Source organism: Naegleria fowleri (assembly GCF_008403515.1).
Source record: "Naegleria fowleri strain ATCC 30894 chromosome Unknown tig22, whole genome shotgun sequence".
NCBI lineage: Eukaryota > Heterolobosea > Eutetramitea > Acrasida > Naegleriidae > Naegleria > Naegleria fowleri.
Window position 1 is genome coordinate 478,049 of NW_025407954.1, and position 13,679 is coordinate 491,727.

A 13,679-nucleotide genomic window follows, 5' to 3' on the forward strand; every position below is an offset into this window, starting at 1 on the left:
AATTAAATTCATACAATTTCACACAGGGATGATTTTATTCGATAATGTCTTGATTTTCCAATTGAATTTCACGTTGTTTTCGAACCATTTCTACAAGCAACCTCTCCCATAATCCAAGTACAAATGGTTCTGTTTGTTCATCGAATATTTCCACAAGATCGTTAATAATTTCTTGTGGTGAAGAGTGAGTTTCAACTTTGCCCAAAATAAATTGGCTCAAGCTTTCTTCTGGATCTCCTGTTAAGCTAATAATTTGTTCGTCAACATATGGAGCAAGAGGAACCCATAGAGAGTACTTATCGATCACATTCCAATCCACTGGATAATTGAAAACCTCTGCTTGAGAAGTAGGAAGAATTTTTCTAATATTTTCACGATCCAAATATTCTGCGTCTCTCTTGGATTTTTCAATCTCCTCGACTGCTGAAAGCTTTTTCTTCTTTCTTCCCCAATCTTGCTCTTCCTCTTCGTAAGTAACGACCTCAGATGGTTCTCTAGATGTAGGCGCTTTTTCTTGAAGTTCAATTTGAATCTTTTTCTTATCAGTTCCAGTGGATATTTCTTCGTCACTGCTAACATAACCCTCTCCAGTTCCATCTATTCCGCCATACCTTCGTTCTCGTCTCCTTTCAAATCTTTCAATTTCTCGAATAGTAACCTCTCGTTGTCTTTTGTCTTGTTCGTTTTCCTTTTCCCAGCGTTGTCTTCTTCTTCTTTCTCTTTCAAGTTGTTTGGATTGCTTTAACCTCTTTTCTCTGTATATTTTCTCTCTTCTTTTTCTTTCAACCTCTTTAATTTCTTCTTCTTTCATTTTCTCATTGTCTCTGAATCTTCGAATTTCTTCATAAATTAAATTCTTTTTTTGTTCTGCTTCTTCATTGCTCACACCAGTCTCTGCAATTTTTTGTACAGTGTTTGTCACGGCTAATTGTTGACTTATCGATTCTCTAGACCGGTTTTCAGTTTCTATGCTCATTCTCTCCTTAACAAGATCGTTAATAATGATCTTAGAAATATCATCCAGTGATTTTTCATAATTTTCAAACTCATGTCGATCACTGTCTCTTACTTCTATTTTTTCTTCAGTTTTTGATGATGCCATTTGTTCTTCTAATTGAGCTAGGAGTTGCCGCTGTTCAGGAGTGAGCTCATCTGTTGTGCTTGAGTTCTGAGAGTTATTTGTTTTCTCTCGTTCTTGAAGCTTCTTTGCCCACAACTCCAACTTCTTTTGTTGGTACTGATCCATAAAAGTTTGAACTTTCTTTGAGCATTTCATTTTGATAGTTACACCAGGTTCTATCGTCAGTAAATTCAATAATCGTAGAGCTCTAATTGCTGAAGAACAAGATTGATATTCACAAAATCCGAATGTCAACCATCTATTAGTTTTTGGATCTTTCAATCGTTTCCAGCTTGTATATTGTCCGCAACTTTCAAGTAATTTCTTGATGTAATCATTCTCTGTGTCAGCGCTTAAATCTTCCATTACAATTGTTGTTCGTGTATCTATAAGTACATTTGGAAAATCAAATGGATTTGGATATTCTCCTGCCTCAGGAGGAGCCTTCGACACAGGAATATTAACTGGAACCATTGGAAATTTTAATTGTCTTCTATGAATTATTTCTTGCACTGTTGTATTAATTGTTGGCTTTGTTTTTTGAACCACAGAAGGATCCACATGAATAACTTTAGGCTTCTTTGCCATCATGAGAGAATTTAATTGTTGTTGCTGTAGTGGAGTATTATTAAAGGCTCCTCCTTGATTATAAGATTGATAATTATCACGGTTACGATCATTGTAATTCCGATAACCTCCTCTTTCATTTCTATGATGACCTCCTTGATGATAGGGTCGATGATGAGGATTGGACATTTTTTTGTTATTGATTTTTCTTCTTCAGGTTCAACCAAAAAGGATTCAATGAAGAGATTCGATGTTGTATTAAAACATGTTTGATACTCAGCTTTTCAACGAAATCCGTTCTTCCCAACAATGAAGAGGTTGCATCGGTAACGAATTGAATTAAACATTCATTAAAAAATGGTCAACCAAACAACAAACGCTTCATCATCATCAACCGATTCCAAGAAAGATATTCCCTCTCCGAGTGGAGGAGTAAAAAAGATTAGAAAAGCACGTGTTCAAGCATCAAACAAGAAAGAATCAAAATTACAACGAGAAGAAAACGGAGGAGAATATAATATTTGGTATCATAAATATATTGGACAACGACAAAAAAGAGATATCGATGCGGCCGAAAGTAGATGTAACGTAAAAACTGATGCTGGATGGACCGTTGGTTGTACTCTTAAAGATCCCTTCTTTTGTTTGTTCTTCGCGAAGGGATGTTGTGCTGAAGGTCCAAATTGCAAATATCTTCATCGGATACCAACATCAGCAGATATAAGCCGAATACCAATCACAAAGGATTGTTTCGGAAGAGCTAAATTTGCAACTGATCGTGATGATATGGCTGGTGTAGGATCATTCAATCGGGATTGTAGAATATTATATGTGAGTGGATTTAAATATGTTCCTGGTGCTGATTGTGAGGAGGTAATTAAAAGACATTTTCAAGAATGGGGAGAAATTGAATATATTAGAGCATTTCCTGAAAGAAGTTATGCCTTTGTGAAATACAAGAACAGGTTAAATGCTGAATTTGCAAGAGAAGCAATGCTCGGACAATCATTAGATAATGATGAAATAATTCATATTCGTTGGAGTGCTGATGATCCAAATCCTCTAGCAACAAAGAAACATGAACAAGAAATGAAATCCAAAATGAAACAATCTCTAGAAGAGAAGGGCATTTCAACAACCTCCCTTCCATTTCATTATCCAGAAGATTACAAACCTCCAGAGCCAACCGTACCACAAGGCTTAACAGTAGAGACCAATGCCACGCCTACTACTATCGACAATAGCAAAGAGTCACAAAAAGGAACCAAAGACATTGAAAAAGAGTACTACCAACATTACTTACCTCAACAAGTCAATGAAAAGAAAATGGAACAGACTTATAGAGATACCTTGAGAAAACAAGGAGCTCTATCGAGTGACGAGAGAAAAAAAGTTGACTATTTCAACTACCTTAAGAACTCTCAAAACAACAGCACAAATACCTATCAAACCGTTTCTGCTTCTCTAAACTCTAAAGTTGCAGCTGCTTATCCAAATACTGATAATCAATATCCACAGCTCACTAGTGAACAGCAAGAGCAATATTTAAAATTCTATCAAACATTTGCAGCCCAACTAGGCCAAAAAAAGTAAAAGCTACCTGAATTCAATGCTGCGAAAAACCTATTTGCACCTTTCAACTCCCAAAAAGTTGAATCAAATTGAATGTTACCTTTTGAAAGAGTCTTCATTCCTTCGCACCTTTTACAAAGTTAAAGATTCTTGTGACTGACCAGTCAAGCTCACGATCAGAATGAAACGTCAGCAGGCAATCCCTTTAAAAATGTCGCGATTACTTTTTGCTTCCACAGTTGCAATGCTCATGCTGTTGTGTTTAGCGTTCACAAGCATGACTGCTGCACACTCTTGGATTGATTGCACAGACTACACTGAGAAGAATGGAGCTTACTCTTGCGCCTCCAAATGCAGAGCTAGACCGAGAAATTGGGCTGCCCATACTGGTAAGTTTCTTGTTATAACGAAGAAACTATGATTCTCACATTGTTGATTGGATGCATCAACTAACATCGCGTACTAATTTTCATTCACTCAATCGAATGATCTTCACCATTGATCTCCATGATGATATCAACAATGAATAACCTCCCATGTTTTCACACAACAACACTATCAATTCAGCCATCAATAGTGCCTTTGAAGGTGACATCGGATACAACCAACAGTCTGAAACATGCAAATATGTTCTTTCAAATTCTAATTACGCGTCGTTCTACACCTCTGCTTATCCTATGGCCACTTATCGTCCAGGACAAGAAGTATGTTTGGCATGGCCTGCAAAAAAGTAAGTTATGACTCAAGTTTTAAACCATTCTATCAATCTCAACAATTCTCTCAATTGATTAATGACACTTATGATCAACAGTCATGTTGCTGCATCATGTACAAATCCATATATTCTTGACACAAGTAATAAGATTTACATTTCTGGTGTGAATCCAACCAATGATCCATCAACAAATAATTGGCAATTATTGGTAAGTGGAACATCATGGATGGATTAAAATTAAATAATATATTCATTTGTATTGATCATGGATTTATTGTCTCTTCACATTCATTTCCCCTTCATACAGGCCGATTGGGGCAACAATGTTTCTCCAGCTACCCTCGAAAATGGTGGTGGAAAAGCCTTTCAAAACTGTCCAAAGGTAAGTGAATAGGAAACACATGGAACATTTTCATGACACAAGTGGTCCACTATCTTCAAGTTTTGTGAAAACATGGACAAAGTTCTATGCACTGGGTGCTTCACCATTCCCACCAATCTTCCTGAAGGACGTTACGCCTTCCAATGGAGATGGGTCTTCAATGCAGGAAGTCCTCCTTACACCACTTGTTGGGATGCTCAAGTTACCTCCACTGGTACTCCTGTCACTCCAACTCCATCCTCTGGCACTCAAAAACCACCTTCGAATAATAACAACAACTCACCTCTCGTGGGTAACGCTGTTCATATTGTTTCTCCACCATCCAGACTGGGATTAAGCACCAAGAACATTCCTGTTGGTGTCGATTATAGTGCATCGGTTATTGTGGATATTGTTGTGGATTTGTTAAGCGTTCCAGGTAGTTTATTTGGAATATGTTAATAGAAATGTATGACCTGATTGATATCTTATTGTGTGTGTTCTTCTGTTATGGATGTACCTGGTCATTAAAAGACTACAAATGGTTTAGTAAGGCTATTCAAAAGAATGTCTCTCCTGGATCTGGTACACTCAACTTGATTATTCAGGTTCAAAACTCTCCAACAGAATTGATTCAACAGTCTTCCTATGTCATTAAACCTTGGATTGTGACAGCAGGAAAAGGAGAAGCTAATCAAGGATGGACTGAGGAGTTTGACCGAAAGGAGTATTCGTTGGTGTTAAGTGACCGAGCTGCAGTATCTGGATCAAGTAAGAACTTGGGTTCTCTGTTCATGTCAACGATTGGACTGCTCATGGTTGCTGTATCGATGATTGTCGTTGTGTAAAGGGCAATACAGAATTCATCTCTCAGACAAGCACCACAAAAAATTTTATTGGTCATTGTAAACTCTTATGGCTGGTTGGCTGAATTTTCTTGAAAAATTTGTTGAAAAAAAATACGCCAAAAGTACGTTATCGGTTTTCACACTTATCGTTACTTATTGCTTGGTAAACATTGGCTTGATAATCCCCACACAGTACCATAAATTTGCAAAGAAATGGGTATCGAGAAGAAGTACTTAGCAAAGACTCACGCAAAGAAGCCAGGTAGAAAGGTTTTGGTTTCACCAAATGCTTATTTGGCCATCCTCGTCAGACTTTACAAGCTCTTGGCCAGAAGAACTGGTTCTGAGTTCAACAAGAAGGTTCTTGCTAGACTCTTGCACTCCAGAAGAGAACAAAGACCACTCACTCTTGCCAGATTAGAAAAGCTTGTTGGAGATAAGAAGGACTCTGTTGTCGTTGTGGTCGGTACTATCACAAACGATGCTCGTTTGTTGGATGCTCCAAAGGGATTGAAGGTCTGTGCTTTGCATGTCACTGAAACTGCCAGAAAAAGAATTGTTGAAAACGGAGGTCAAGTTTTGACTTTCGATCAATTGGCACAAATCTCACCAGACGGAAAGGGATGCATCCTTTTGAGAGGTAACAAGAATACTGAATCCAAGAAGCACTTTGGTCTTGCTCCAGGTCAAATCGGATCCCATGCTAAGCCATACAAGCACGGAAGTCAAAAGAGAGAAGGTAGATATGGTGAATTGGGTAGAGGTAGAAGAGCTTCAAGACAATACAAGAAGAGAGCATAAATTAACATCAATAACACTATTAATCTTAAAATTTCAAAATGATTGAAGTTTGTTTTCTTTGAACGATTAGGTCATGAAAGAACAACAAAAAATGACGCAAACCACACCAGGCAGAGCCTTCTCGAGCAGTGCGATCGGAAATTCTCCAAACCTAAACACAACCTCTCTAAACACTCCAGCAACTCCGAACAGTACCAATAATACTCCAAGAACACCCAGAAGCAATTCAATTACAGGTGCTAATAATAACTCAATCACTTCACCTCCGATTATTGAAACAATAATTAAAACTCAAATACCATTATCGATCCGAGAATTGGATGAAGAAATTATTTTACAGAAATTATTTTGTTTGTGTTGCATGAGTGGATCAAATGGAAGAAGAGCAAGTGATTTATTAAGTAGGACTCCTGTTAATAATAACGTGCCGATCTTTGATGATCAAACAGATCAAAAATTGAGTATTGGGGTGTCTCAAAACGATCAAACTTTTATTAATTTGCTAACTGCTCTCAATAATATTAACCCAAAATTTGTAAATAGACAAGACTACCTAGGAAGAACTCTTTTAATGAATGCGATTATCAACGAACACTTTTCCTACATTACAACGCTTTTAAGCTTTAAATCTGTGGATGTGACAATTAAAACCTTTAATACGCAGAAAACCGCATACATGTTTGCTGCTGAGAAAGGTTTTACTGATCAGGCCTTAAAAATTTTGAAGTACTCGGACGTCAATGATTGTGATGCGAGCGGAAAGACATTACTGATGTACTCTATTGAATATTACTCCCTAGTTCATGAGCTTATCAAAAGAAAAGCAAATTTAAGCGCAAAGGATAGTCAAGGCCGAACGTGCTTGATGTTTGCCTTATCTAAAATGGATAAATCGAAAAACCCATTCTACCAACAGTCTCTACATCAAGTAATAGATATTTTGATTAGCAATGCTACAGACCTCAGTGAAACGGATAATGAGGGCAGAGACTTGAAAGAATATATCTCCAAAACAGAAAATAAGGATATCATTCAAAAATTCAATTCCAAGCTTGTTGAGTTAAAAAAGGCTCAAAACTAACACGCTTTGTTGAAATCATGTACATAGAATTTATTTATTTATAACTATTGAAATATCTGAAAAGTTGCAAGATTGAATTGTGTTCCTTGTAAATAGACTTTCACCATATATCCTAAAAACATGAATCATCTGGTTGCAGACAAAGTTCTCTCCAATATTCAAGCTTTCGAGTAGGATAAATGTTTTGATTTGAGAGTTCGATTGTTTTACATCACAAACATAAAGAGTATCATGATAATTTCCTCCAATAATTATTTTTGGTTGACAACACGAGTTTTCATGTAGCTCCAAAGATTGTTTTGCAGGTCTGAAGTTACTGCATGTTGTCACAAGCTTAAGGTTGAAACGAGTTTCAATTTCTTCTTTCTCGATCAACCGTATTATATCCTTATTATATTGTGAGGGTTGAGTCAAAGATGTGTTATTGGTCTGAGATTTGAAATAAACGGAGGAGAAATCGCTCCAGACAATCTCTTGAACAAGCGCTTGTGACGATGGAACTCGAAATGAAAATAATTGATTTCGAACTCTATCTAATGTTTGATAGTTTTGAACCCAATGTTCATTGCCGTTGCACCTCATCAGCTCTATTATTTTAATAAATCCATTTTCTTGTTTGGAGAATGCTTTTTTTGCCAATTTGCTACTGAGAGATTTACATATTGACTTTAGAGAAATTGAAGTCGTTGATTGTTGTTGGTGAGATTTTGGTGTTTCTTGTTGTGTTGAAGAGGTAACTTTAGTTAGGAGAGCTTCCAACCCTGCAGAATCAGGAGAAAGGACAACCTCCGAGACTGCAATGTTTTTCGTGGAGGGCTCCGCTGCTCGGGATGGTAGTGTTGTTGTTGTTGCTTCAGACATTCGATTGATCTCAATTTTCACAGAGTAGAGATAATTTGTTGAGAATAATTATTGTCACAGGACAGGCTTTAACAGACCGACAGAAAAACAGAGATAACTGTTGAAAATACAAATCCGAGTACAAGGAGTAAGAGAAGTGAGGAGAATGAAACAAATCTCAAGATCGGTGTTGTTGTTATTGTTGTTTCAATTTTTTTTGCTGACTCGATCCAGTCGGTTGTTGGGTTTAATGTAATGTAGTTTTGTCTTTGTAGTTACAAATTGGCGCCAAATACTTCAAAAAATTATGAGAATGTTCGATCGAATACGAGAAATTTGGAATTTCAATTTATTGGCATTACACACAAGAACCATAACCACAGACTAACCACAGACTTCTTTCAAAGTGCAAGTGGTCTCTGCTTATCTTGCTCGGTCATGATCAAATCTTCCACGTGTCCATTCGAATTGGAAATACATTCCTCGGCATAATCTTCCAACTTTTTCAAAGACACATGTTCACTAATGAGAAAGTCGTGTCTCTTCATGAGAAATTCCTCATCGACCAATTTGAGCACAGAATGAGCAAGTTGTTCGAGAGATGAATTGAAAACTCCTCCTTGAATCCAAATACAATAATTATCCACATAAATCTTGTTCAATAGATACTTGTCATGAGTGTGAGCAAGAATATCCTTAATTTCTAATAAGGCTCGTAATACATATTCCTTTCCTAGAGATAATAATTGAGCAATATCTTTGATACATTGAATGCATAGATCAAAGTTTCTATATAAGGCATAGACACAAGTTCGACTGATGAATATTTCAAGCGTTTCTTTGAGATGATTCAATTCTTCAAGCCATGACAATTGTGAACTCATTTTGCAGATGGTCCACGCACTTTCTGAATTACTCTCACCCATAAAGCTTCGATGATGGTAAGCGAATGAACACAACAAATCCACAAGACCACAATAAACAGAAATCTCATTCGATATCAGAAATTCCTTTTTTGGTAATGATCGTAGAGCTTCTTGTTCCTTATCTGACCATTGGAAAGGTTGCGAGGCTGAAAGAAAGAGTGGCTTGAAATCAAATACCATTTTGATATCTCTATCCTTATTGATGTAATCCACCAAATAATGTTCAGGATCAAATTCTTCCACTTCATTCAAAATTCTAATTTTCCTTCTCTCCTCAGCTGAAATGACTTCTGGATTCAATGGAACATCAATGATTTCATTAATGTAATCTTGTGAAAATTTTGTGAAAACATCGGTAAATTGTTTGTTGAATCCATAATAAATTTTAGAAATTCCTAATTCTTCTTTCATGAGTTCCGATGAACTTTTTTCATCTGGTAACTGTTGTTGCCAATCTTCAGAGTTTTCATCAAACATTCCATGATTGGTTTCATCATCATCATGATCTTGCATTTGGTTTGAAACACTTTCCACAACTTCAATCAGTGGAGCTTTTTTTGATGGTTGTGAAGATGATGAAGGTGACGACATTTCATTTCCTAATAACAAACTCGAAGATGTCACTCTCCCTTCCTCCGATCCAATAGTTCTATTTGCTCCTAATAACCATGTAATCATTGAGAGATTTTCAAAATATTCTCCACGATTCTTTTTTGGTAATTGAATAATTATTCGTTCCTGATCGGGATCATATTTAGCCAAATCAAATTCTCCAGTATCATTCAATTCTTGTGCAAAATGTAATCGTAAAAAGTATGGTTTGACATAAAATCGGAAGAGTGATTTGGTGTGATCATGATTGGGATCATCCACTGTGGTGTTATCAATACTATATTCCATTTCAGTCATTTTGACATGAGGAATGTAAATGACAACAGTAACGAATTCATCATTTTGTGTACATTCAAATTTTGGAGTGATCATGCTGTGAGTAATGTTCTTTTGGTGGATGTGATGGATTATTTATCAAATCGGAACTAGGAGTGTGTGATGGTGAGTGAAGTGGTTTCAATTTTTTTCTTGAATGACGACGACTCGATTGCACTCGCGGTGCAGATGAAAGAAAGGCATCATCCTCTAATGTACGAACTGTGATTGGAAATATGAAACAAAGCTTTGGATTACCATTCAAACCCGTCTGTGTGTGCTTTGAATCTTTTCGGAATCTAATGCTCCATGAGCATCGGAGGCTGTAACTCTCTTTGTGAATTCCCAGTTCAACAATTTTTTGCATCTTTTGGGACAACTTCAATGAACTCTTGAAAAACCATAATTCATGAGTCATTCATTTCAACCATTTTGGTGCTTTATATTCATTGTCTCTGAACAAGATTTGAAAAAACCATTGACTGTACTTCTACAGGATCTTTTCTGTAGGATTACTTAAACTCGACTTTCGAGTCAATCTGACCTTTGAGGTTAACCAAGATGAAGACTCTGTAGTCACTTGTTCTGAGCATGATATCGAACTGGAGACATGTTGATTCAGGTTTCCTCGTTCATAGATGATTGCTGCATTCCTTTCCTTGCCAAGGATTGTGAATGGGGGACAGGTGAACATGCAGATTGGTTCCTTTTTTATTCATTGAAGAGAAATACACTTAATTCCTTAAATTAAGGGAAGCTTCATGTGGGATTGAAAAGTATCTTGAATTTGGAGATTGAAAATTCTGAAAGCTTGACAATGTCTTGCGAAGCAGTCTCGTTGCCCAAACCACCAGTCCATATCATTGAACAAACTCCACATGTCGAAACATCAATTTTTATATTGTGATGCACTCACTACTTATATTATGATCACTATTGACAAGATGTGCTATTATTCAACATTGGTGTTGAGCCACTTCAAAATAGAATCCTTAGAACGTTGCAACCATTTGCTGTTGATGGAAATTGCTTCCATGGATTGGTCTACTGATCTTTCAATTCCCTTAAATTTGAGTGGTTCAAGTGTTGTTTTCAATGTTTCGACATCCTTTGGATCAGTCACAGTCTCTGTACACAATTTCACAATTCTTCCAGGTAAGAATGATCCCTCAAACTTTTCTTTGATAGTTTCAAAATTATCGATCAAGAATTTCCAAGCAAGTGTTGTGGCCTTTGGATTTGCAGACACTCCAGAAAGAAGATAAATAACATCTTGTGAGCGAACAGATCCATCAAGAACCATTCCAAGCGTTTTTGAAATGAGAGTACTGTCGCTAGAAGCTCCCAATGCACGAAGAACTCTAATTTTCTCTTCAAATAATTCTGTTTTTTGGATAATATCAAGTAATTGATCATATCTTGCTTGTCCTCCATATTTTGCAGCAGCATGATAAGCAACACCTCTTAAATCTGCAATGACAGAGTTTGGATCATTTCTGTATTGATCAAACAAGCATGTTGCTTTTTCAATGGTGGATTCATCTCCATACTTGATGAGAGCATTGAGTACAATTGGTCTCAGCATGGAGTCTAAATGACTTTCATTTTCTTTTGGTGTCCATCCTAATTTGGATGCAATACCTGAAAATGTAGAAATCGCAAGTTTGTTAAACTTTTTCATGATATTCTCTTCATGCTTGTAAATATTAAATAGAGTGGAGAAACATGTGGCCAAGCTTGATACTACGGTATAATTGTCCTCATTGGAATATGCAGAAATGAGTGTAAATACACCTTCTGTTGAGGTGAGACCACTCTTTGACAAGGTGCAAGCATCCTCAATGACAGACATTCGATCAATAGCAGAGAGTGTCTTGTTTCGAATAGGTTCAACCAAACTTGCATAATAATCATCACTTTGATAATTCAATCTGAAGAATGCAGTTTGATTCTTGTTGAATTTGATCCATTTGCTGTTGGATGGAATACTAAGAGTGGTTTCTTTCTCTTTCATTAGGAATTGATTCTCTGTGATTTTGTCTTCTGCTGAACAGACAATGTATGAAACAGGAATGGACCAAATGGTGGTGTCAGAGGTATCCACACCACTCTCTTCTAAAAATCGACCTTGTCTCAAAGTGAGCACCTTTTCATTGCCATTGATCTTCTCAGTCACAGTGATAACAGGGAATCCAATTTTTAGAACCCATGATTCCATCAATGAAGTCACATCAATACCAGTCGCTTGTGTAAGAGCATCCCATAAATCTATAGTGTCTGCATTTGAATAGCTATACTTTTTCAAGTAATGAACCATTCCCTTTCTAAAGTTTTCTTCTCCCAAAAAGTTAATTAACATTCTGACCACACAACAACCTTTGAGAAATTAGTGATATTGAAAAATAGAAAGAACAGACGACCACAAACCTTTTGAATAGGAAATGGCATCAAAAATCTCATCAATCTCGGCAGCAACTCTAACTGGTACTTCAACAGGATGGCTTTAAAATCGCCTTGTTAAGACAGATTATGAAACCGTGGTTGCATACATACCTTGACTTTAAAGAATCCAAAGACATGGCCTTAAAGAAATCATCATGTACAAACTGCTCCCAAACCAACCATTCAGGGAATAATTGATTGGTTGCATAATATTCACACCATGTAGCATAAGCTTCATTCAAGAAGAGTGAGTTCCACCTAAAGTGATTAAAACATTTGGATTACAAATAGGTCCATTGCTAAATAATATATTGCAAAACCTACCAAGCCATGGTAACCAAATTGCCAAACCATTGATGAGACAACTCATGAGCAACTACAATAGCAACATATTGCTTGACACTTGAAGAAGTGTTCTTTGGATCAACATAAATTGCATTTTCTCTGTAAAGAACCAATCCATAATTTTCCTATTATTTCAAAATTATGAAACTCTTGTTGACGCTTTCTGTGTACACAACATGATCCTACTTACCATTGCTCCTGCTGCCAATGATACACCTGCCATGTCTAACTTGGTCAATGGATATGGAATTTCAAAGTATTTTTCATAGAGAGCCAATACCTTTGCAGCCACTTGCAATGCAAACTCTCCTTGCTCTTTTTTACCAACAGGAGTATAGACTCGTACAGGAATCTTGTTATGAGTCTCTGTTGCAATCATTTCTACATAATCAAACTCATAGACAACAAATGCTAATAAATAAGTGGACATGATTGGAGTTGGAGCAAATTTACAAAGCTTCTTGTCTTGACCGAAATCTCTCTCCTCAATGCAATGCATATTCGAGAGTGCAACGTAAGTTTTTGGAGCGATGAGAGTCACCTCAAACACTGCTTTCAAACTTGGTTCGTCCCAACAAACAAAACATCTACGAGCATCCACTGCTTCGAATTGTGTGCAACAACCATATTTTTCAACACCATCCTTGTAGTACTTGCTACGATAAAAACCTACAAGTCGGTCATTCAATTCACCTGTGGATTTAATATTGAGTGTGACAATATCACCAATTTTGAGAGACGAGAATGCAGCATTAGTATTGTCCAATTCGAAAATTACATAATCATTTGCTTCATCGTACGTAATACTTTTAAATTCAAGTGTAGTTTCTCCAATAGAAAGAGAAGCTTCGTTCACGACTATCTCCTTGCTATTTGCAACGATCTTGGTAATCGATGAAGGGTCTTTTTGTATCTTCAAATCAACCTGCTCATCCACAGTGAACACAAACTTTTCGAGATCAGGGTTCAAAGTTAATCGATAATTGATGGGACGAACATCCGTAGGTAGCAAGACTCGATCCGATGTGCTGCAAGCTGCATGAGCGGAACGAGAAGAAGATTCTGTGGTGTGAAGTTGGCACATTTTTAATCTTGTTTTTATAAATTTGAATTCCGATGATGATTCAGGTGGTG

At 36.8% G+C, this 13,679-nt stretch overlaps 7 protein-coding genes across 7 annotated transcripts; 4 read left to right on the plus strand and 3 right to left on the minus strand.

Annotated features, from left to right (window-relative positions):
• Window positions 1-34: 34 nt before the first annotated feature.
• On the minus strand, window positions 35-1,876 carry FDP41_001109 (uncharacterized protein; the record flags this gene model as incomplete). The annotated part of the gene is made up of 1 exon (XM_044701460.1): window positions 35-1,876. The coding sequence occupies one exon, from the start codon at window positions 1,874-1,876 to the stop codon at window positions 35-37; it is 1,842 nt and encodes a 613-aa protein (XP_044564669.1).
• Window positions 1,877-2,044: 168 nt separating this feature from the next.
• Window positions 2,045-3,280, plus strand: FDP41_001110 (uncharacterized protein; the record flags this gene model as incomplete). Its single annotated transcript, XM_044701472.1, has 1 exon — window positions 2,045-3,280. The coding sequence occupies one exon, from the start codon at window positions 2,045-2,047 to the stop codon at window positions 3,278-3,280; it is 1,236 nt and encodes a 411-aa protein (XP_044564670.1).
• Window positions 3,281-3,470: 190 nt separating this feature from the next.
• Window positions 3,471-5,183, plus strand: FDP41_001111 (uncharacterized protein; the record flags this gene model as incomplete). Its single annotated transcript, XM_044701483.1, has 6 exons — window positions 3,471-3,648; window positions 3,827-3,989; window positions 4,071-4,182; window positions 4,282-4,356; window positions 4,417-4,774; window positions 4,870-5,183. 6 exons carry the CDS (start codon window positions 3,471-3,473, stop codon window positions 5,181-5,183), a joined length of 1,200 nt encoding a protein of 399 aa, XP_044564671.1.
• A 213-nt stretch (window positions 5,184-5,396) lies between these two features.
• Window positions 5,397-5,984, plus strand: FDP41_001112 (uncharacterized protein; the record flags this gene model as incomplete). Its single annotated transcript, XM_044701494.1, has 1 exon — window positions 5,397-5,984. One exon carries the CDS (start codon window positions 5,397-5,399, stop codon window positions 5,982-5,984), a length of 588 nt encoding a protein of 195 aa, XP_044564672.1.
• A 91-nt stretch (window positions 5,985-6,075) lies between these two features.
• Window positions 6,076-7,065, plus strand: FDP41_001113 (uncharacterized protein; the record flags this gene model as incomplete). Its single annotated transcript, XM_044701505.1, has 1 exon — window positions 6,076-7,065. The coding sequence occupies one exon, from the start codon at window positions 6,076-6,078 to the stop codon at window positions 7,063-7,065; it is 990 nt and encodes a 329-aa protein (XP_044564673.1).
• A 1,241-nt stretch (window positions 7,066-8,306) lies between these two features.
• FDP41_001114 (uncharacterized protein) lies at window positions 8,307-9,815 on the minus strand (the record flags this gene model as incomplete). The annotated part of the gene is made up of 1 exon (XM_044701516.1): window positions 8,307-9,815. The coding sequence occupies one exon, from the start codon at window positions 9,813-9,815 to the stop codon at window positions 8,307-8,309; it is 1,509 nt and encodes a 502-aa protein (XP_044564674.1).
• Window positions 9,816-10,710: 895 nt separating this feature from the next.
• On the minus strand, window positions 10,711-13,629 carry FDP41_001115 (uncharacterized protein; the record flags this gene model as incomplete). Its single annotated transcript, XM_044701527.1, has 5 exons — window positions 10,711-12,134; window positions 12,186-12,259; window positions 12,312-12,458; window positions 12,525-12,670; window positions 12,736-13,629. The coding sequence occupies 5 exons, from the start codon at window positions 13,627-13,629 to the stop codon at window positions 10,711-10,713; spliced, it is 2,685 nt and encodes an 894-aa protein (XP_044564675.1).
• Between the last annotated feature and the right edge of the window lie 50 nt (window positions 13,630-13,679).